The 23,522-nt window shown below is 36.5% G+C and overlaps 1 protein-coding gene across 16 annotated transcripts in view; it reads left to right on the top strand.

Annotated features, from left to right (window-relative positions):
* The window catches only part of nrcam.L (neuronal cell adhesion molecule L homeolog), a 130,523-nt gene that overhangs the window by 65,689 nt on the left and 41,312 nt on the right, over nt 1-23,522 (top strand). For 11 of the 16 annotated variants that reach the window (XM_041585052.1, XM_041585047.1, XM_041585050.1 and 8 more), the window contains exons 3-5: nt 16,357-16,552; nt 19,352-19,369; nt 22,181-22,286. In XM_041585052.1, coding sequence (XP_041440986.1) covers nt 16,462-16,552; nt 19,352-19,369; nt 22,181-22,286 — 215 coding nt within the window. In that variant the 5' untranslated portion in view covers nt 16,357-16,461. 16 annotated transcript variants of the gene reach the window in all.

The raw sequence follows: 23,522 nt of genomic DNA, 5'->3' as shown, positions 1-23,522 counted from the left end.
GTGAACTTGAACAGATTTCTCCCATGCTAAGGGCCTCTCGCATAACATTATATATTCTTCTTTGTAAAGTCCCATTGTGCTGCTCTATTTTATTACTCTAGTTCAATGCTGAATAGTACACAATTCCACATTAGTGGTAAATTACCACCACATTGGTATGGATGTTGTAAACTACAACAAAAGTATTATTAGTCATATATATTTTAATTGATCTTTTTCTAGTGCTGTTATCCCTTCATTCAGTTTTTACATGGTGTATTTTTTTGGCCCAGGAATATCTATTTACAAGAAGCATGCCTTTTTAGATTTATCATGGTCCAGTAGCACTGCAGGAGCTTTAGTGCTCCAATGGGTTGTTGAAAAGGATCAGCATTTTATAAAGCCCTTAAACCTGTTGAAATAATAGATAATTATAGCGCACACGTCCACAGTGATAAAACATTAAATAGATATTCTAATGCTGTCACTGCAAGTGAGAAAATAATTTCTGTTTAAATGGGGATAAATTAAACTTAAAATCTGTACAGAGATTGATTTCTTGCAGAAGCATAAACATTAATTTGTATTATAAGCAATATCATTGTTTATATTAAAGCAATACATGTACTACTTAAAATATGTATAAATAAGTATTAGCTTTATACTTTTTTTTTTATATATGTAAAGTAATAAATGGGTTTATACTATGGGAACTGCACCTACCTTTTAAAGGGGGGTTGTTCGCCTTCCCAGGCTTTTTTCAGTTTCCGGTGCAACAGGAGTACATACTTTTTTCAATTACTTTCTTTTTTCTATTTGTGACTGTTTTTCTATTATTGAAGTTTCATTTTTCACCTTCTTATGTCTTTCTAAAGCACTCTGGGAGGGATTGTCAAGGATTCTGCTCTAAATTGATACATTTAGTTGATATATTTCTTATCGTTGACCCTGTTGAGCAGAACCCCTGAGTTTCATTAAAGGCAGCTGTTAGAATTTCGTTAGTTGCTGATATTCCACAGATACTGCTGAGAAATGTATCAACTAATGTAGCAAATTTTAACAAATCAGAATCTGCACCTTCATTACTGAACTGACAAATTGAAACACATTATAATTTGAACTTCAATTTTGGAAAAACAGTAAAAAAAAAAAATTGAAAGCAGTTGATAAAAGTATTGTTATCTGAAAACAACTGAACCTAAAAAAAGGTGTTGCAAATGTAACAGCCTCTAGACACCTCCTATTTCCTTTAATGAGATTCTGGATGGCAGTATTTTTGACCATTTGTCCATACAAAACCTCTCAAGTTCAGTTAAATTTGATGGCTGCCGAGCATGGACAGATGATAGTCAAGTCAGGTCAAATTTGACAGTAGGTAGCAGTTGTTTTTCTTGGAATGTGGTGTTCTTCTTCCTCCATGCAAAGCACTTTTTGTCATGACCAAATAACTTAATTTTTGTCTCATCAGTCCAAAGCACTTTGTTCCAAAATGACTGTGGCTTGTCTATAGACCCCCTAATGTAAGTGAGGAGGAAGAGACAAAGCTCCTAATGCAAATAGAAAAGGCTGCTAGTTTAGGTAAAGTAATGATAATGGGGGATTTTAATTACCCAGATATTGACTGGAGCAACGGTACTGCTAGATCAGTTAATGGGAACAAGTTTATAAACTTATTGCACGACAATTTTTTAGCACAGGTTGTTGAGGAGCCTACCAGAAAAAATGCTATTCTTGATTTAGTGATCTCAAATGACCCAGAACTTATAGCAAATGTGCAAGTCATTGAACCCCTGGGTAATAGTGACCATAATGTTATATCTTTTAATGTCTGGTGCAAAAAACAAAAATATACTGGGGCAACAAAAACCATGAATTTTGGCAAAGCTAATTTTAGTGCCTTGAGGGCTGCCCTACAGAGCATTGATTGGGGCATTAGGTTTTCAGCTAAAAACACAGAACAGAAATGGTTGTCCTTTAAAATGATATTAAATCATTACTGTTCTCAATTTATTCCCTTAAGGACTAAACGTAGAAGCTCTAAGAATCATCCTGTGTGGCTTAATACAGAGGTAAAGATGTTAATGGGAAAGAAGAGAAAGGCATTTAAAAACTTCAAATCTGTAGGGACAGAAGCTGCATTTAATGAATATAAACACTGTAATAAATGTTGTAAATCAGCAATCCGGAAGGCTAAGAAAAGAAATGAAGAGTTAATTGCGTTGGAGGTGAAAACTAACCCTAAAAAGTTTTTTAAATATATTAATAGTAAAAAGATGCAGGTTGAGAGTGTTGCTCCATTAAATAATGGTACCAGTATGGTTGTAACAGATACAGAAAAGGCAAATGTGTTAAATCAGTTCTTTTCTTCAGTGTATACAATAGAGGAGTCTGGGTTCACAGGCTCACTTAATAACTGCACGAATGGTTCAGCTCAATCTAGTCAGTGGCTGACTCAGGATATGATTCAAAAAGCTTTAATACAAATTAATGTAAACAAGGCTCCAGGGCCTGATGGCATACACCCCCGGGTTCTAAGAGAGCTTAGTTCAGTTTTAGACCAACCCTTATTTCTGATTTTCTCAGATTCACTGTCATCTGGTATGGTGCCTATGGATTGGAGAAAAGCTGATGTTATTCCAATATTTAAAAAGGGATTACGATCTCAGCCTGGCAATTATAGGCCAGTAAGCTTGACATCTGTGGTGGGCAAATTATTTGAAGGCTTGTTAAGGGATCACATTCAAAATTTTGTCCTAATGAATGGCATTATGAGCAACAATCAGCATGGCTTTATGAAGGATAGGTCATGTCAGACGAATTTGATTGCATTTTATGATGTGGTAAGTAAGATTCTGGATAGTGGGGGGGCAGTAGATGTGATCTATTTGGATTTTGCCAAAGCGTTTGATACTGTGCCCCACAAACGACTGCTTTCTAAACTAAGGTCTGTTGGGCTTAATGAAGTCGTTTGCACGTGGATAGGAAACTGGCTACAGGATCGGGTACAGAGGGTGGTTGTTAATGGGACATTCTCTACTTGGAGTAAGGTTCTTAGTGGGGTCCCCCAGGGCTCAGTATTGGGTCCACTTTTATTTAACTTGTTCATTAATGACTTAGGGGAGGGAGCCCAATTAATTCCATCCAGGATGTGGCATCCTTGCAACAGGATCATGACAAACTGGCAATCTGGGCAGCTAAGTGGCAAATGAGATTCAATGTTAATAAATGTAAAGTCATGCACCTGGGATGTAAAAATATCCAAGCCACTTATACCCTTAATGGGACTGCACTAGGCAAATCCATTATGGAAAAGGACCTTGGAGTCCTTGTAGATGATAAACTTGGCTGTAGCAAGCAATGCCAGTCAGCAGCATCAAGGGCAAATAAGGTCTTGAGCTGTATTAAAAGGGGCATAGAGTCAAGGGAGGAGGGGGTCATTCTTCCACTGTATAGAGCACTTGTAAGGCCCCATCTAGAATATGCCGTACAGTTTTGGTCTCCATCACTCAAACAGGACATTATTGTATTAGAGAGGGTACAGAGAAGGGCAACTAAGCTGGTAAAAGTTATTGAAAATCTTAGCTATGAGGAAAGACTGGCCAAATTGGGGATGTTCACGCTGGAGAAGAGGCGCTTAAGGGGTGATATGATGACTATGTATAAATATATAAGGGGATCATATAACAATCTCTCTAATGCTTTATTTACCAATAGGTCTTTCCAGCTGACACGAGGTCACCCATTCCGATTAGAAGAAAAGAGGTTCCGCCTAAATATTCGGAAGGGGTTTTTTACAGTGAGAGCTGTGAAGATGTGGAATTCTCTCCCTGAATCAGTTGTACAGGCTGATACATTAGATAGCTTTAAGAAGGGGTTGGATGGCTTTTTAGCAAGTAAGGGAATACAGGGTTATGGGAAATAGCTCATAGTCCAAGTTGATCCAGGGACTAGTCCGATTGCCATTTTGGAGTCAGGAAGGAATTTTTCCCCCTCTAAGGCAAATTGGAGAGGCTTCAGATGGGTTTTTTTGCCTTCCTCTGGATCAACTGGCAGATAGGTAGTTAATAAACAAAAAAAAAAAAAAAAAAGGTTGAACTCGATGGACATGTGTCTTTTTTCAACCTTACTTACTATGTTACTATGTTACTATGTTACTATGTTACTATGTAAATGAGCTTTAGCAAACAACAAGCAACTCTGTTTGTGTTTGCGTGAGTGCAGAAAGGGCTTCTTTCTCATCATACAGATGTTCTTTGTGCAAATTGCACTGAATTGTAGAACGATTTACAGATACATCATCTGCAACAAGATGTTTTTGCAGGTCTTTGGAGGTGATCTTTGGGTTGTCTGTAACCATTCTCACAATCCTTGCAAATGGCACCCCTGTGTTTTTCTTGGCCTGCCAGACCTGGGTTTTACAGCAACTGTGCCTGTGGCCTTCCATTTCCTGATTACAGTCCTTTCAGTTGAAACTGACAGTTTAAACCTCTGAGATAGCTTTTTGTAACCTTCCCCTAAACCATGATACTGAACAGTCTTTGTTTTCAGATCTTTTGAGTGTTGCCTTGAGGATCCCATGCTGTCACTCTTCAGAGGAGAGTCAAACAGAAGCACAACTTGCAGTTGGTCACCTTAAAAACTTTTTCTCATGATTGGACACACCTGCCTATGAAGTTCAAGCTTCACAACCTAATCCAACCAATTTGGTGTTGCTGGTAATCAGTATTGCAGTTACATGCATTCAAATTAGCAAAATACCCAAATTTTTGCACAGCCAGTTTTTCACATGTGATTTAATTGCTTACAACTGAATACTGCTTCACTAAAAATCTTTGTTCAGAAAACACCACAGTACTCAGATGTTCCTGGGAAATGAAATACATACCACTGTTAGCATTTTTTGTTGAAAGTGGAGTAAATGATTAGGTTGAGTGGGGTTCCCAAACTTTTTCATATGACTGTATATATGCACTAATTGTGTCAATTAGGGGCTTATTTACTAAACTCCAAATGCAAAAATCACGAAAAATGTGTGATATTTTTTTATAAAATTAGACTTTTAAAAAATCCCAAATTTTTTGGAATTTATTAAACCCTGAGGATGGAAAAATCCTCATCTGAAAATCCGGCATCTCAGATCTGTGGAGGTTGCATATAAGTCAATGGGAGAAGTCCCAATGATTTTTTGATGTGCGCTGGGTTTTGTGCAATACCACCCTAAGTTTTCAGAGTTTTCCAGTGAAAATTCCGAAAAAATCTAGACATTCGGGAAAATTGGATGGAAAAATCTGAAAAATTCTAATCAAATATAATAAGTTTAAAAAACCAGAGCGAATTTGATCTGAGCTTGTAGCAGAAAATAATGAAATCAATTCTTACTTTTATAAATAACCCCTTATATGTGCATTTCATAAGCTTATAATAAACTTACTATTTTCAACCAATGTGTCAAAAATCCAGTGTTGTTATAAGTGTAAAGTTAAGTTATAGGTCTTAAGTTATAAAGTTAATAAGATGTGAAAGTCCATATTGTGTGATTTTGTGGAGGATACCTACAGGATAAAATCAAATAAAACATTTCAGCATGTTTCTACCATTGCTGCATGAACAGAAAGTAAAAAATTAAAAATAATGTTGTAACACAATACCTTTTTTCGTCTATTTATTTACAATCTGTAGGATATTACTTGATACTTTATAGGTATGGGTTAGGAAACCATGTAGCTATAAAGTATCAAGGTAATACCCTACAGATTGACAGTATATTATAAGCATATGCAATGCACACTAAGGGGCATATTTATCAAGGGTCGAATTTTGAATTTGAAAAACTTCGAAATTTGAATTCAAAAAGACCAACCAAAATGAATTTTTTTAGCCAATAGGTCCATTTTTGATCAAATAGGTCTATATTTGGCTGAATTTTTCCAAAAAAAAACTTTTAATTTTTCAAAGTCCACCAATTGACTCCAAATAGTTTATAATAGGTCCCCCATAGGCTAAAACAGCAATTCGGCAGGTTTTAGATGGTGATTGGTCGAAGTCAAATTTTGACAGTGCATGATAAATATTGATATTCAAATGTTCTAAATTTTTTCAAATTCGAATTGAATTTGGACTAGTTCCTAGTCAAAGTACACAAAAAATATAGCAAAATTAGAATTTTTGTGAATTCAAAAATTCACCTCGACCTTTGATAAATCTGCCCCTTAGTGATACAATGAGGAAGATGTTGATTGAAACCACTATGTTATTGGCTAATTGACGTATGCAAAATATGATGTCACAACAGTACATTTTGTTAGGTATTTAAGATCACAGAAATCACTTGCGCAGAATCCTTGTTAAAGGTCCAAACGTGGACCGAAACATTGATATGCACAGTGAAATAAACCATCACTAATAAGGAATTTTTGGAGTGCTTATCTACTGTATTGTTATCTACTAATTTTGGATAAAGCACCCATTTAATCAAGTCAGAGTGCGGATACACACCTGGAATATTATATTATATTTATATTCACTTAAATATATAAATCTATAAACATATCTTACACAAATTAATGACTTCATCAGTTTAATAAACATGTATTGCCTTTCATGTGATTTTTTCATGCTATTTTAACATTTCAAACTCTTTATAATTAAGTACGTTTGACCTGACTAAAGCTTTTGATGCTGCTTTGCTTTCTTAATATATGTGATCATCATAACTAGATTTGTCTCGCATTCCATTGCACTTCTTCTTTGAACTTTTTTTTTCACAACAGCACAGACTGCACAGCTAAAGACTCAAGGCTTTGTATATCTTTGGAGTTGTGTCTGGATTTGTGTGTTTGTAAGTTTTAGCTGTAAGCAGATGTTAGAGTGACAAATCGGCTGCAATTTTCCATCCACAAAAATGGTACACACAAATAAATATAACGGTTGGCAGTTACTGAACCTTTGTTGGGTCTGTGAAATTTTAATTATATATATATACAGTATAATTTTGGTTGGCCCATGGCTTTGGCTCAAGTGGTCAGAATTATTGAGCAGTGAGAGTGATGTTTTTTTGACTTGGTATAAACTATTTTTGATTTGCATTTATGAAACATGAGTCCAACTTGCACACAAACTAGTTAGGATAGGGCTGATGGACAGATGAACCCCCATGGTGTTTGGTTGCACATCCACCCAGCCATTGCACTGCTGCTCTGACACATAAGCAAAAAAACATCTTTGGGACTTCATCCATAGACTTATATGCAACCTTTGCAGGTCTGAGATGCTGGATTTTCTGATTCCATAATTATGGAAGGATAAAAAAAGTTTTTATCTATTCCATGAACTACATATTGGTATAAAAAAACAGTCTGCACATACTTCACAGAATGGAGGTGATCTTGTGTGTGCATGTTCTAGCTGCAATCTATAGGAATGAATGCATGTATTATGCTAAATAACAGGAGTCTTTTCCCATCTTGGGTGGTCCTACTCATATCAATGACAGTACTACAAAAAAAAAATCAAAATTTTGTAAATTTCCTGTCTGTTAGTATTTTCACTTATGATGTATTTGGACATGAAATATTTCAACATGTATCTTCTCAGTATCTTCCACTAAACCCTAAAAAGAATGACTGGACATCTGATGCTTCCTGTGATCTCACAATTTATGATAACACTTAAGAAATTCGATGAAACAGTATAATAAAATGATTTGGCATGACTAGTACAACTTGTATCGGTTGATGCAATTTTTTTCATAGGGCTCAGAAAGATACAATAAATGGATATATATATTACTTGTCAATATCTCAGCATCAAGATGGCTGCATTCTGGAGGTTCAAGATGGTGTATGAGGAACATTTGGGAACAGCAGGAGTAGCAACTGACAGCATAGATCAAGGCTTTTGCAGGAGGGCTGATGCCCAATATGAGAAATGGGTCTACAGATAAAAATACGTTATTGAAGCATCTGGCACTCATAAAACATGTTTTTTTCTCTCACTGGAATGAACATAAAAGGCAGATGATTTGTATGTGACAGATGATTTACTAAGGTCTGTTTCATTGGTAGTTATGGTTACGGAACTAAGGCAATGATGATGGAATGTTTTGCTGCAAGTGAAACTATAGGGGTCTTGGGTGATAATAATGTATACTATAGCTTCAGCTCAAAGAACATTTTTGTGGTTGACTTATGAGAGATCAAATTGGGGAATCCAGAAGAATATGTAACATCCTCATTCAGACACTTTTCACAATGTTCAATGTGATTATGGATTTATTGCTGTCAATTTTTGCTTACAGTCAGGGAAGTTTTTACTATTGCCAAAACTTGTAAAGGTGTCAGTTTTGTAACAATTTAATTTCCAATGTGTTATTAAGACTAGGGCTGGACGGGTCTGAAATCTGCTGAAAACCGCAAGAATATTTCAGCCCCTCACCGCAAGCAGTATCCCCTTTTTCTTTCGTGTCCGGAACCCTTGCTAATGCTTTACTGCTTGAAAAGACTGCTTGAATTTTTGTATGAGAAATTATGTAGTTTCATTTTGTATACATTGTTTCTGTCACCATTGCCCTTAGAAGTAGGATTAGCTACAGCCAAATATTCCCATCACTGCTTAAGTACCCCAGTCAATTTTGTGTTTACGTAAAAATCTTACTGATACAACTGTTATAAAAGCAAAAAAGTACATGAATTTCATGGAATACTTTCCTATACAACAGTGCCTTTTGTATTGCTCTATATTATGTTACATTGCTTGATTGATCAATTTTCTCTCTAACTTAATAAATCAAAATTGGCCCAGAAGGTTCTTTTTATAGCTAAGTGGAAATGAACAGCTGTAAGCTGTAGTCTATTATACCTACATAAAATGCAAATACCCTTTTTCATATCCAGACAACGAGAACTGCATTTGTGTCATCTGTAGCTCCAAGGTTGGAAATGCATTAACCTTAGTGTCCAGACACCAGACAGCATTTCATAAAAATAGGTCACTTATTCCAATGTTCATGCATCTCCACAGTCGGATTAGGGGGCACAGGGCCCCTGCCGCCAGGTTCCCCGCTGAGCCCCCTCCCCCACCGCACATGCACTCCTGCAGGGAGCAGGACTGAGTCAGCAGGGCCCACAAGAGCCGGGGGCCCAACAGGTTTTTTCCTGGTGCCCTACTGGCCCAGTTCAGCCCTGTGCATCTCTAACATATAAAAATATATTACGTTAAGCTTAATTTTATCTTCTATTTCTGTTTGTCATATCAACTATTAACAGATGAATAGATAATTACATCATTGTTGTACTTATGTGTTTCTAAAATAAGAAAGATAACAGTGGTATGTCTTTCATTTCCCAGGAACATTGGAGTACTGGGGTGTTTTCTGAACAAAGATTTTTAGTGAAGCAGTATTCAGTTGTATGAAATTAAATCAAATGTAAAAAATTGGCTCTGCAAAAATTTGGGTACCCTTGTAATTTTGCTACTTGGTGTAACTGTTCAATACTGATTACTGGCAACACCAAATTGGTTGGATTAGCTTGATAAGCCTTGAACTTTATAGGCAGGTGTGTCCAATCATGAGAAAAGGTATTTAAGGTGGCCAATTGCAAGTTGAACTTCTGTTTGAATCTCCTCTGAAGGGTGACAGCATGGGATCCTCAAAGCAACTCTCAAAAGATCTGAAAACAAAGATTGTTCAGAATCATAGTTTAGGGGAAGGCTACAAAAAGCTATCTCAGTTTTAACTGTGAGGAATGTAATCAGGAAATGGAAGGCCACAGGCACAGTTGCTGTAAAACCCAGGTCTGTCTGGCCAAGAAAAATACAGGAGCGGCATATGCAGAAGACTGCGAGAATGGTTACAGACAACCCAAAGATCACCTCCAAAGACCTGCAAGAACATCTTGCTGCAGATGGTGTATCTGTACATCGTTCTACAATTCAGCGCAATTTGCACAAAGAACATCTGTATAGCAGGGTGATGAGAAAGAAGCCCTTTCTGAACTCATGCCATAAATAGAGACACTTGCTGTATGCGAAAGCTCATTTAGACAAACCACAGTCATTTTGGAACAAAGTGCTTTGGACTGATGAGACAAAAATGGAGTTATTTGGTCAACAAAAAGCACTTTGCATGACGGTAGAAGAAGAACACTGCATTCCAAGAAAAACAACTACCTAATTTCAAATTTGGTGGAGGTTCCATCATGCTCTGGGGCTGTGTGGCTAGTTCAGGGACTGGGGTCCTTGTTAAAGTCGAGGGTCGGATGAATTCAACCCAATATCAACAAATTCTTCAGGATAATGTTCAAGCATCAGTCACAAAGTTGAAGTTACGCAGGGGTTGGATATTCCAGCAAGACAATGACCCTAAACACACTTCTAAATCTACAAAGGCATTTATGCAGAGGGAGAAGTACAATATTCTGGAATGGCCGACACAGTTCCCCAACTTGAATATCATCGACAATTTATGGGATGATTTGAAGCAGGCTGTCCATGTTCGGCAGTCATCAAATTTGACTGAACTGGAGAGATTTTGTATGGGCAAAAATACCACCATCCAGAATCCAGACACTCATCAAAAGCTATAGGAGGTGTTTAGAAGCTGTTACATTTGCAAAAGGAGGCTCGTCTAAGTATTGATGTAATATCTATGTTTGGGTCCCCAAATTTTGCACCTATATATTTTCTGTTAATCCAATAAACGTTTTGTCACTTCTGAAATACTTCTGATTCCATAAGACGTTATATATTAAAAGGAAGTTGCTACTTTGAAAGCTCAGGTACAAGTCTCTGTTTTCAGAAGGGAAACAGAAAATGTTCTGATGTTGCTTAGAATCTATGGGAGATGGCCTTTCCTTAATCCAGAACATTCAGGATAACAGGTTTCCCATTATTGGATCACTTACCGGTACTTGTAAAACGAGTGTGAAATTTGTGATGTCATTACAACCATCTGCATCCACAAAGTTCTGGATTATGGGAAAGCCCGTGCTGGGGATGTTTATGTTGAAGCTGTGATAACGTGCAAGAGCTTAGTGAAAAAGGTGTGCAGCCTGAAACATTGCTGTGCATTCTGTCTGGAGAGAGAGAGAGAGAGAGAGAGAGAGAGAGAGAGAGAGAGAGAGAGAGAGAGAGAGAGAGAGAGAGAGAGAGAGAGAGAGAGAGAGAAAGAGAGTGAGAGAGAGAGTGAGAGAGAGAGAGAGAGAGAGAGTAATTTACTTAAAGGAGAAGGAAAGGTTAAAACTAAGTAAGCCTTATCAGAAAGGTCCATCTAAATTCACCAGTAAACCCTCAAAGTAGTGCTGTTCCGAGTCCTCTGTCAAAAGAAACACCACATTTCTTTCCTTCTATTGTGTACTCATGGGCTTCTGTATCAGACTTCCTGTTTTCATCTTAAACCTCATTGCCCTGGGCAAGAGCATGCTCAGTTTGCTCCTCTTCCCCCGCCCCCTCCCTTCTCTACTGTAATCTGAGCCCAGAGCAGGGAGAGACTCAGGCAGGAAGTGATGTCACACCATGTTAATACTGCAGCTCCTATCCTAAACAAACAGAGAGTTTCTAGAGCTTTTTACTCAGGTATGGTAAAACATTCTACAGAATAAATATAGCATTCTAGTTGCACTATTGCAGCTAATCTATTGGCAATAAAATGCCTCCGAAGCTTTCCTTCTCCTTTAAATACTGTCTCTTAAGACAGTAATGGCCAGAGCAACTTTAAGCAGGTGTTTGACATGTGTTTTATTTGAAGCAGAGTTTTCCACACACAAAATAATTCTTATGATACAATTAGCTCACTAACTGCCCTTGTAATTTTCCACAGGTTATGAGTGCACATGATTTCTGTTTACTGGAGAATTGCTTAGAATGACATTTTCTTTCATGATAAAAAAAAAACAGTTTAGGAGCGGAGGATCCCTTTAACTAAAGAAGGTCATGCAGAAGAGACTTTCATGGCAAATCTAGAGTTAAGAGCATTTCTTTTATGGATCAACTTCCATTTGCAAAAAAATCAGTAGATGGTTCAGCTTTAGTGCTTCCTGTCATTTCAATAAGCACCGCTGCACTAACAGTATTTCTCCTGTGGGATTTAATAACAATGTGCATTGAACAGAAACAATCAATATTTTTGTTGAATGCATAAATCTGCCACAGCTGCTAAAAAAATGGCATGTTAATGGCATGACAGCATTTAGCATTGGAAAATATACAGCTTTGATTTAGACAAAAAATTAAACAGAAAGCTTAAACCAACTGGTAAATGTACTCAAGTCCTCATGTAAGATATATTTTAGATATTTTAATTGAAGATGAGAACATTGACTGAAAATACGTTCACTTTTACCTTAGGGCCATAACAGGGATAGGAAGCTGCTTGTCCCTTCCTTTTCCCGCTCTTGGCTGTTTTAAAAACAACTGGTGGATGGTTGGACAGACTATGGAATATAGAGCCAGGCAGTACACCCCTGCTTCATTTTCCTGTTTTAGGCTGCCCAGTGAAATATCTCACCTGCTCTCCCAGGTGGAGACTGAGATTGGGACCTAATAGTTAGAGGGAGAGTTTCAGGATGAATGCATAGCTGGTACAACTGGCACTTCATGGGCAGGTATGCACCATAGGCAGTGTCAGACTGGGTTGGCAGGACACTGGGAAAAAACTGGTGGTCGCTGGACCTTGTAGTTGCTGCGTATCATAGTTCATGCAATATGTTTATTTGTTCTTTGGGTGCCTGTGTCTGGTTTTTTCATGGGGGTGGGGTGTTGTAGAAAAACTTTTGGGAGAGATAATGTGTTGGCTAAGATGCACTTGTGCGGGAGATTAGTAATTTGGCTACTCTTATTGCAACTGCAAATCAATCTGCAAAGTCAAATCTATTCACTATAAAACACAACTGTATGAGTGAATTCTAGATTTTAGATGAAGATGAACCATGAATTATTGCAAATGTTGAATGCTTGTGATATGTCTAGCATCACGCAACTTCTAAAGTCCCTCTAAAGAAAGTGCCTTTGATTATTGAACCATATTTCTGAGACTACTGGGTCTTTTGGCTGCTGTAAATACATTCTTCATAGTGGAGTACAGTGTGCATTTCTCACAGGGGTAAAGTGTATAGTGGTATATTTAGTTTTAATCACAATGCAGCTTGTAAATCTAACAATATTCAAGCCGCAAAGAGAGGGTAGTAACTGAAAGAAATAATATTATTCATTTAATGCATATAAAGAGTTGCACTGTACAAATATGACCTTGTGCAGATAGCCACTATTTTCTTCTAAGTAGTTATTACTTTAACTCATTTCTGTTATGGCATGAATTTTGCATCTAGTTAATGGAGTACAAGGCCATTTAAAAAGGTTATTAGGTTATTTGTTTGCATTTAGTCAGTGGCTGAGAATGTTTTGGATGAGCCCTGCTTGGCTGGATTTGTCTAGTGCTCCTGCTGTTAGTGTACAGACTTTGGTTAACATACTGTACTAATGATTTTTCTTCATTCGGCATCGAGTGCAGAGCCAATAAGCGATCAATCCCACTGTCTGCTGATGGCTGATCACCAGTATAATTAGTGTAGCAAAGTGCACTACCACACAGGCAAATCAGTTCAGCTTCTATATTCATGCTACAAAATGCATTGGGTGGTCACATATTGTTAGTTGCTTCAGAGGACAGAAGAACTTGGGTTGTCATTGGTGTGTTCAGATTGTACCAACAGCAAGGCTTGGTAAGTAGAAAGCCTGCAATTCTGTAATTTTCATGATTTTTTATTTATTTTCTGAGTGGGAGAAGATCAATCTATTCTTTTAGTATTATTAAAACAAAATTGTAACTTTTATGATCTGTTCAGTTTATGCATGTTTCACCATTTGTTGTGTTCTTATAAGCATCCCTTCATTATGTTATGTTCTGGGGTATGCATTCAGCACTGGTATCATACCTGATGACAAATGTTATCTGGTGGTAGGTGCAGACACATGATTAGGGGTAATTAAAAAACAAGTCTGTCCCTCTTGTGTATATGCAAGGTGTATACTTTGTCTACTTACAGTTTTTTTTATGTGCTCACTGATTTTTATTCTCCTGTGTCAGAGAGTGGGGCATTGCTATTAAAGGAGGGCAAGATGCCTCATAAGCTACAGCTCTTATCCAAAATGCTCAGGACCTCAGTACACTAAAAATTATTTATACATCAAATAAAGCGAATAGGATTGCTTTGACTCCAATAAGGATTCAATGGGGTATATTTATCAAAGAGTGAAGTTAGAGATCGCCACTATCCATTCATTTCTATGGGATTTTGAAAGTCGTATTTATCAAAGGCTGAACTTTCACCCATTGATAAATAATCTTTTAAAAATCCCATAGAAGTGAATGAAGAGTGGCAGAATTTCACTCTGGTGATCTCTAACTTCACGTTTTGATAAATATACCCCAATAAATCATAGTTGGGATCAAGTGCAATGTACTGTTATTACATAGAAAAAGGAAATCATTTAAGAAATTTGAATTGTTTGGATACCATGGAGTCTATAAGAGATGGCCTTTCAGTTTTTTGGAGCTTTCTGGATAACAGGATTGTGTATAAAGGATCCTATAATTGTACTTAATTTGTTAATGTTTTTTCTTCCCAAATACCTACTTTTCTAGCAATAAATGAGCCTCACTTTTAATGGCTACCCTAAGATCCTATCTGCTTTTGAAACTTGAACTGGACACTGTAAAATTACTGGAGCACCTGAAGAATCCCTTGGGGTAGTTAGTGGTTTTATACTGAGTGTGGCTTATCCACATGCTTCTCAATCTATTCAACCCATAATGTATAAGAGACAACAGTGTGTATATATATATATATATATATATATATATATATATATATATATATATATATATATATATATATATATATATATATATATATTTTAAACATTACATTACTCCCATATTAACAGCACATTACTCCCATATAATAGATTGTTTCGAAATCATGCATAAAATTAATATACCAATACCAGCATTTATATTCTTCATGTGACTGTTACTTAAAGAGATGTTCTACATTTTCAGGACCATGGTAGTTTTTTACGCAAAACCTTTAACCTCTGGATGGCAATCTCAAAATATTCTGTAATAGTAAAGTAACTCTTAACAGCATGTATTCATTATTCATAAAAAACAACTGCTGTGTGTTCTAGTAAACAAAACGCAACATATGCACTTTTGTTTATAGTATTTAGAAACACTCCAAGTCTACAATTTTTGGATTATAAATTCATATTTTTGGTATCTGACTAATACCAAATACTCCACAAAAGATATGCAATTAGGAGGGGTTTATACAGGTGCATTGTCTTTATTTAAAAAACCTCTTCTTGTTATAGGGGAGAGCATGTGAGGTAAAAAAGTCATTAAGATTAAGATTAGCCGAATATATTCTTCATACATGTCCTATTTTCTTTGAATGCATAAATCACAATATAAGGTATTTATAGGTTCAATAGTATCAGGTAGAGTGACATTTTCTTTCAATATAATGTATGTGCTCTTGGCTGTTTCAGGGTTCAACCTGGTAAGTAACCAGGCAATGAGGAGCATGCCAATGTATTTACTAGACATGTTGCCATACCAGTGGTGCTTTCTCTCACTTTATTTTTTAACTTTGTTCGTTGACATTTTAGTGATAGTTCTTACTTGTATCGTCATCTAATAAGGGGAGTAATTCAATCAATCACAGTCTTGGTTGTTTCCTTTACCACTTGTGGTTATTAAGTCATAGTTAGAATAACTATATACAGCATTCATTAATATTGATCATGTGATATTTATAGGAGAAGGAAAGTCTTCTTGCACTTAGGGTGCCAAATGTTAGCCACCCCCATGTGATAGTATTTACTTACCTGAAATCTTCCAGCGAGCACCATGGAGAGATCCTCTTCCAGTTTCTTCTTTCTTCAAATTTCCCGGGGCAGATGCATGCGCAGTAGAACAAAATAGCCGACTTTTTAGTTTAAGTTTGGCTTTTCTTTCCACTGCGCATGCGCAGCCGTGCAAAGAAAGAGGAACCCTACATGGTGCTCGCTGAAATAACCCCGGGCCATGTGCAGTTTTCTCCTCATAGGAGCCTGGGGTTTCAGGTAAGTCAATACAATCACTTGGGGGTGCCTAACATTTGGCACCCCCAAGTGCAAGAAGACTTTCCTTTAATCTTATTTATCTTCTGTTCTTACTGCATCTTGTACCTAAAGTGCAAAAAGGAGGAAAAAATAAATTCAGCAATTTCACTTCATTAACACAGAAATGATTAGCACAAAATAGAAATGCTTGCCTTGAACACACACATAGTTTTCTATCAAACTTTCCATAATTCATTATAAATCGCTTTGTTTCAGCTTCTATTTCCATGATCCCTGATTTCACCTTGAGAAATATTCTGTTGTGCTAAGAAGGAAGGCTTCTGTCTCTCAGCAGGAGAAGGCCTAGGCAGGCTTAAAATAATGCAGGAGAAGAAAAGTACTTTCCCAAAAAGAGCTTCTTTGGTTCTCTTCCTGTGTCAAGTAATTACTGCGCTGGAAGTACCACTTGACCGTAAGTATCATATGTCACATGTAGTCACTTTTGTATAGATTTCATTGTATGAACTTTTGCCTCCCTGGTGTCTGATGCTGTGCTGGAAGCCCAATGTCTCAAGAGTCTTCTACAGTTTTAATCCTTATTTATGTTATGTTAAACTACTTAATCTTTAACAGTAGACACAGGTAGTGATGGGCGAATTTATTCGCCAGGCGCGAATTCGCGGCTAATTTGCGCGTTTTGCCGCCAGCGAATATATTCGCAAAACGCCAGCGAAAATTCGCGGCAAAAATTCGCCGGAGTCCAAATTTTTTTTTTTTCGAAAAAAAGGGCGCCGGTGTCAAAAACGGGCGCCGGCGTCAAAAACGAGACGCCGGCGCCGTTTCGCGAATTTTTCGCCAAAGCGAAACGGCGCCAATTCGCCCATCACTAGACACAGGGGCTGTGGTGATGGTTCTTTAAGCAGATATTTAAAACTTGGTGCATTGTTATGTGTGCTTACAGTGCTACAGATAACCCTTAATGAATCAACAAAAAAAAGCAACAATGTACTATAATTATTTCTAACAAGCTTTCCATCCTTGAGCAGAGAGAATTGCAGGTATATATTGTCATGTGGCATGCACAGTGTTACTGTGCAGTCAGGGGACTTTTGCCACACAGAACAAAACCCCTTTTATTTTTCTGGGTTTTCTGGTTATCTTTATGGAAACAACACTGCAGTTATAACTAAATATATACAGAATATGCAACACTGCAAATTCATTGTATGGTTTTGTAACTGTATTTCAACTGGGCCTAGGGGTTTCAGGATAAGGGATCTTTCCTTAATTTGGATCTTCTAACATTGTCTATTAAAAAATTATTTAAACCTTAATTAAACCTAGTAGGATTGTGTTGTCTCTGATCAGGATTAATTATACCGTAGTTTGGATCAACTACAATCGTACTGTGTTATTAATACAGAAAAAAAGGAAATAATTTTTTAAAATTTATAAATTATTTGATTAAAGCAGAATCTATGGGAAATGGCGTTCACGTAATTTGGAGCTTTCTGGATAATGGTTTTTCGGTTAATGGATCCTTTTCCTATATAATCTGCATCTATTGTAACTGAATAGTTACTTATGTATATAGGTCATAATCACTGGCGTAACTATAGAGGAAGCAGACGGGGGGGGGCCAGACTGCAGGGTCTGTTTCCTCTATAGTTTTGAAATCCCCCTCCCCAGTGCTTTCTTTTTTTCAAATTGATTCACCTGCGCCTCATTGCAGAAGTCCCTATGCGCGCCGGGCCCTCAGTATATTTTTCTGGTGGGGGGGGGGGGCAGTCACATTGTTGTTATGCTCCTGGTCATAATTCCGCTAATGCTGATGTTTGAATTCATATATATATATACAGGGGCGATCCTGTTCCCTCCGCCGCCTGAGGCAGCAGCAGTTACTGCTGCCCCCCCTCCCCCGGAAATTCGCTCTTAAAGTACCAGAAGCAGCATTTTTGCTGCCCCTGGTACCTAGTGGGGCGCTGCCGCCTGAGGCGACAGCCTCAACTTGCCTCATTGGTGAAGCACCCCTGTATATATATACATATATATTCATCATATATTATGCAGAGCTGTGATTTATGAATATTCAAATTCAAATTTTTGCCACAAATTCAAATAACATATTCAAAATCTTGAACGTTTGGTATTTATGAACCACAAAAAACTCAAATGTTAAACTTCGGCATCTAACAGCATGCAAGTTCATGCAGAAGTCAATGGGAGTTGTCCTAGGCAAAATTCAAGATATTTTTTTTTAGTTTTTTTGAGCTTGTAAACTTACAAATTCCAGGTATTCAACATTTTTTTTAAATTGTGAGTTTATTTGAAGTACAAAAACCAGCTGTTTTTCAGGACAGTAACATATACCAATCACATTGTAGTGCACTGAAAAATAAAAGCAAATATATATATTTGGATTCTATGGGTTACTGCACTAGTGCAAGCTTACACCTACATTACTTGATGAGCCCTGTGATTTGTTACTAAGGAAAGAAACACGTTTGGCCATTCTACTTCAGTTGTTAGTGTCTTACAGGACTAAGGGCTTATGCTACAGTCATCTTTCAAAGCAGTAGACACTGTTTGGTAAATATAATGTCTGCTGAGTCAGTATTATTGCATTTAAGCTATAGGGCCAACTATTTTACCCCTGACTGCAATGGAGAATGCAAAAAGATTTATGTCTACCCTTCTACTTAAAAGTTACAGCAATGAGAAATGTTATAGCCAGTGCCTGAGTCCTTTTAATTTTTTGAATTTTGGAACTTTCCTATACTTCTTTATATAAAGCTTACTAATCAAGTTCCAGTTCAGTTCAGCATTGGATCCAGGTGCTGAAACATGCAAGGCGTTGTTAGGGAAGTAGCCTACAATTACCATAATACATGGTTCTTAAGAACTTCAGTATTGCTTCTATAGCAGATTCCAATGCAGATTGCAGCTGTTGGAACAAGCCCAATTATTTCTCTGTAAGAGCAAATCTAGCCAGAAGGGCCATTGTTTGCTACATGTGATTTTGCAGTTATATTATAGATTTTCTCCATTGCACGAATAAAGACACAATGCAATGTCCTCATTTATGTGATCATTTTCTTTTCCATAATTGATATCTTGTTTGCTGGGTAATTTAAGGTCTCCTTTCTTGCTGTTTAACGTACTGTAGCTTTAAAAATAGATATAAAGGTTGTATTTTACGTTTATTCCAAACTAACATGGTGATTTCTCACGTCTTTATCTTTACAACTGCTGGTTCTTGTGGGGGAAACAGCTATACTTCAAAAGGAATGTAAGTTTCTGGAATGTGAACTATGGTTTGAAACTAGGTAGAAATTGTGTGCTTTCCATTTTTTACTGCAGTTTAAAAGTATTTTCACTTGTTTGTGAATATTTTTGCTTTTCACTCTTTGTTTTAGTTGATATTTTATTTGATGTGGTATTTATTTTGTTTGTCCCTAAACCTTTTATTGTGCTTGCTTAATCCTTTTAATTCGTTTGGATAATATTTGCTGTGGTTTGTGTAATATTTGAGAATGGCGTGTACATTTTCCTCTTAATTACCACAAGTGCTAACATTGGAATCCATACAAGCCTTGGGATTAACTGTCCAAATGTGTATAAAAGGTATCACCAACAATACATTATACTTCAGTATTACTTATATAAACCCAGATTTTTTCTTATATTCTGTTGCATTGTTGGACTTCTGGTAACAAGACAACCATTTAAATAGAGAATATATGCCTCTGTGAGTCCCTTCATTTTAATAAATAAGGAATAATGTACCCCTCTTGTAAAATAGCTGGATATTACAAGCCACCAAAAAGAGTTCTATGCCCATATTTAAAGTACCAGTGACATCAAATTTTTTTAAAAAAAATTCGTTAGTATACATTGAAAAATAAAGACCAACACAAATTAAACTTTTAAATTGCAAAGCCTTTATTAAAAAATAACTTACTGAAACTCCACTTCCGTTCTTCTTGAGAAAAGGCAAAAGGGCGACCATCCATTCTGCAGCAGTTGATTTCTCCTCCCTGGCTATCCTGGCCGCTGTGCTCTGCCGGCAAGATGGGGCAGCACTTCTAAGCGATGTGCATGTATCCTCCAGCCGACTTCGCCATTGCCTGCAAGTTGCTCTGCACTTCCCAGCATTGCTCCTCCGTCTCATCCTGGCATGTTTTTTTCTTCCCGAACCCCAAGCCCCCGCACTGCGCTGCCCCGTCTCCCTCCTCCTGTGCTGCCCGATTTTTACGAGGAGATTGAAATGAGCTATTGGCGCATTGAGGCCCCAGCGCTGGGAGAGTTATGCGGACTTGTACAGAGAACCCGATTGATCTTGGGCCACTGGAGAAATTAGGATCTTGTGTAATTAAATAAAAATCTACTTATACACAAAGGGAAGTGCTGGTCCAGGGATGTATTATTCCTAACTGAAATATATATATATATATATATATATATATATATATATATATATATATATATATATATATATATATATATATAGACCAATTTGCTGTACAAAAAGCCGCACTACCAGGACTTGTCAAAGGTGTAAAAAAGAAAATATTTTCTTTTTTACACCTTTGACAAGTCCTGGTAGTGCGGCTTTTTGTACAGCAAATTGGTCTACATAATTTTTTGAAGACTGCACCCAGGCAGTTGCTGTTGCTTATATGAGTGCTCCAGTTATGTGTGTATATATATATATATATATATATATATATATATATATACACTCGATAGAAGATTCAGGTGCACACCGGGATTTGAATAGTTAAAATATCATATTTTATTTAAATACTTTAAAAACAGAACTGGTCGACGTTTCGGTCTCTATCTAAGACCTTTTTCAAGACCCTGGGAAAAAGGTCTTAGATAGAGACCGAAACGTCGACCAGTTCTGTTTTTAAAGTATTTAAATAAAATATGATATTTTAACTATTCAAATCCCGGTGTGCACCTGAATCTTCTATCGAGTGGATACAACAGCCTGAACAGGTAGCACTCGGGTCCGTTAATTTGTCGACGGTGTGCGTTGGAACTGTGGAATCTATATATATATATATATATATATATATATATATATATATATATATATATATATATGCACTCTTACCAGATTTTTAGTTACTTCGGGTGCGTTGGTCAATTTTCGTTATACAAGAAGATAGAAGGACTCGCACGCCATTTTTCAGTGAATAAAACAGTGTTATTTTATTCTTAGATGCATTTCCAACATTTCGTCCAGAAATGTTGGAAATGCATCTAAGAATAAAATAACACTGTTTTATTCACTGAAAAATGGTGTGCGAGTCCTTCTATCTTCTTTTATATATATATATATATATATATATATATATATATATATATATATTAGGGATGCACCGAATGCACTATTTTGGATTTGGGCAAACCCCCGTATCCTTCGCGAAAGATTCAGTCGAATACCGAACCGAATATGAATCCTAATTTGCATATGCAAATTACGGGTGGAAAGGGGAAACATTTTTCACTTCTTTGTTGTGTGACAAAAAGTCACGAATTTTTCTTCCCCGCCCATAATTTTCCCTTAATCCTAAATGAGGAATCATTTCCTATTTCTTTGTATAAGTTTGTATATGAAAATATGAAAATGCATCCACATAGATGTAGGAAGTTTTAGCACCGATTTCAGAAAGGAACTATGTAAATAGCACCCAGCACTATTTTAAAATTCCAAGAACCCTCAGCCACACTTTGCCTAGTGGGATCGAGAAGTTGAAGTTTAATAGTGCTGGCATGGGTTGTCTTTCTTAATGTATCCACAGTAACTATTTGATTTGTATGTTTTTTTTATCAAAAAAATGTAATGAATTAAATTTCCATCATGAAAATGATATGGTCTTTATGCAAAAATTACTGCCAGGCAAAGTGGTTTGTATTCAAACACCTTGGAGTTGTTGGTCATTGAAAGGGTAAGTGGTATGTAGGCGCTAGCAATGGCACAGTAAAGGTTTAACAATTAATGTATTTTTATACACTTCATAGCATGAAATCATGATATTATACAGATTTGAATTTATTTTTCCTCTTTTTTTGGAAATCTACAATACAGTGCTCCAGCCTCCAACCATAACACATCAGTCACCAAAAAACTATATTGTGGACCCAAGAGAGAGTATTGTGATTCAGTGTGAGGCAAAGGGAAAACCTCCCCCAAGGTGGGTTTGGCTCTTTTTTTTTCCATGGTTCTTTTTATTAATTAAGGAGCTGTTTCAGTTCTACTTTACAGTTGATTTGAATTTGATCTGTAAAATCAAATTATGCCATGTTTTTTACAGTTTCCATTCTGCCCTGTGAGTTGCACCTGAAGGCACAGCTCTTTGCATTCACAGAATGGGTCACTTTGTTTTATTGTGATGGATTTAATCTTCTTTTCTTTCGGGTGTGTTGTGATTATGGGATCTTTGTGTAAAATGCATTTGTGTCCTGACAAATTAAAAACATGTATTTTTAAATAAAAACATAAAGGTTATTTATGGTGAAAATCATGGTGGCTAAAGAACTCCATACTATCAGGAAGTATGACCTCAAATGCTGATATCATTGCAGATTTGTCGATTACTAGTTAGGGTCACATGCTTTTGTGCCGTAAGCTATAGGGGGCAAATTTATCGACAATCAAATTTTTGAGTTTTTTGAAAATATTTCATGACTGCAAAAATCTACACTTGAATCTTGATTATTTAAAAATGTGAGAAAACTAGTTTAAATACAATTCTATGGGTCTGCTAAATTTTGAATTAATATTCAAATTTAAAAATGCAGAATAAATCGAATTTTGAGACTTAATGATATCTGAAAATTCGATGTGGTGTAAATTCGAATTAGTGTTTTTTGCCACAAAAATGCAGTAAAAGCCTTGTTTGAATGTTGATAATCCTACCCCTATGTGTCGATACATATACAGTATGTCAAAGTAGGGTTCTTTACTGATAAAATAATCTTAGTCTATATTTTAGTCTATATTTTTATATATGTGTTAACAGCTTTAATGTTCACAGATACATTCCATTTTTCAGCAAATACTCAGGTTTTCTTCTTTAAATGTCATTATGTTAGCGTAAATAAATATCATATTACCATAGATATAAAAAGACTTATGGCCTAGATTCCCACTGCATTGCCCAGGAAAAATGTCTCAAAAAAAGCAAATGTAATTGATCTAATGAGACAAACAGTAAAAATAGAATGTAATATATTGTGCCCACACACACTTGCTTCCAAGCAAAATTCTTATTATTGAACCCGGTGCTGATTCATAAATGCCAAAAAAGTCCATGTATAGCAAAACAAGTACACATATAATATTTCTTATAACCTCAAGATGTACTTGCCAAACTTCTGTTGCAAAGAGTATTATCATGGCCTTACAAACAGAATGGAAAATTGGTCTA

The sequence above is a fragment of the Xenopus laevis genome, chromosome 3L, assembly GCF_017654675.1.
Source record: "Xenopus laevis strain J_2021 chromosome 3L, Xenopus_laevis_v10.1, whole genome shotgun sequence".
Lineage (NCBI taxonomy): Eukaryota > Metazoa > Chordata > Amphibia > Anura > Pipidae > Xenopus > Xenopus laevis.
Note: the sequence above shows the minus strand (reverse complement) of the source record. Positions and strands in the feature narration are given on the sequence as shown.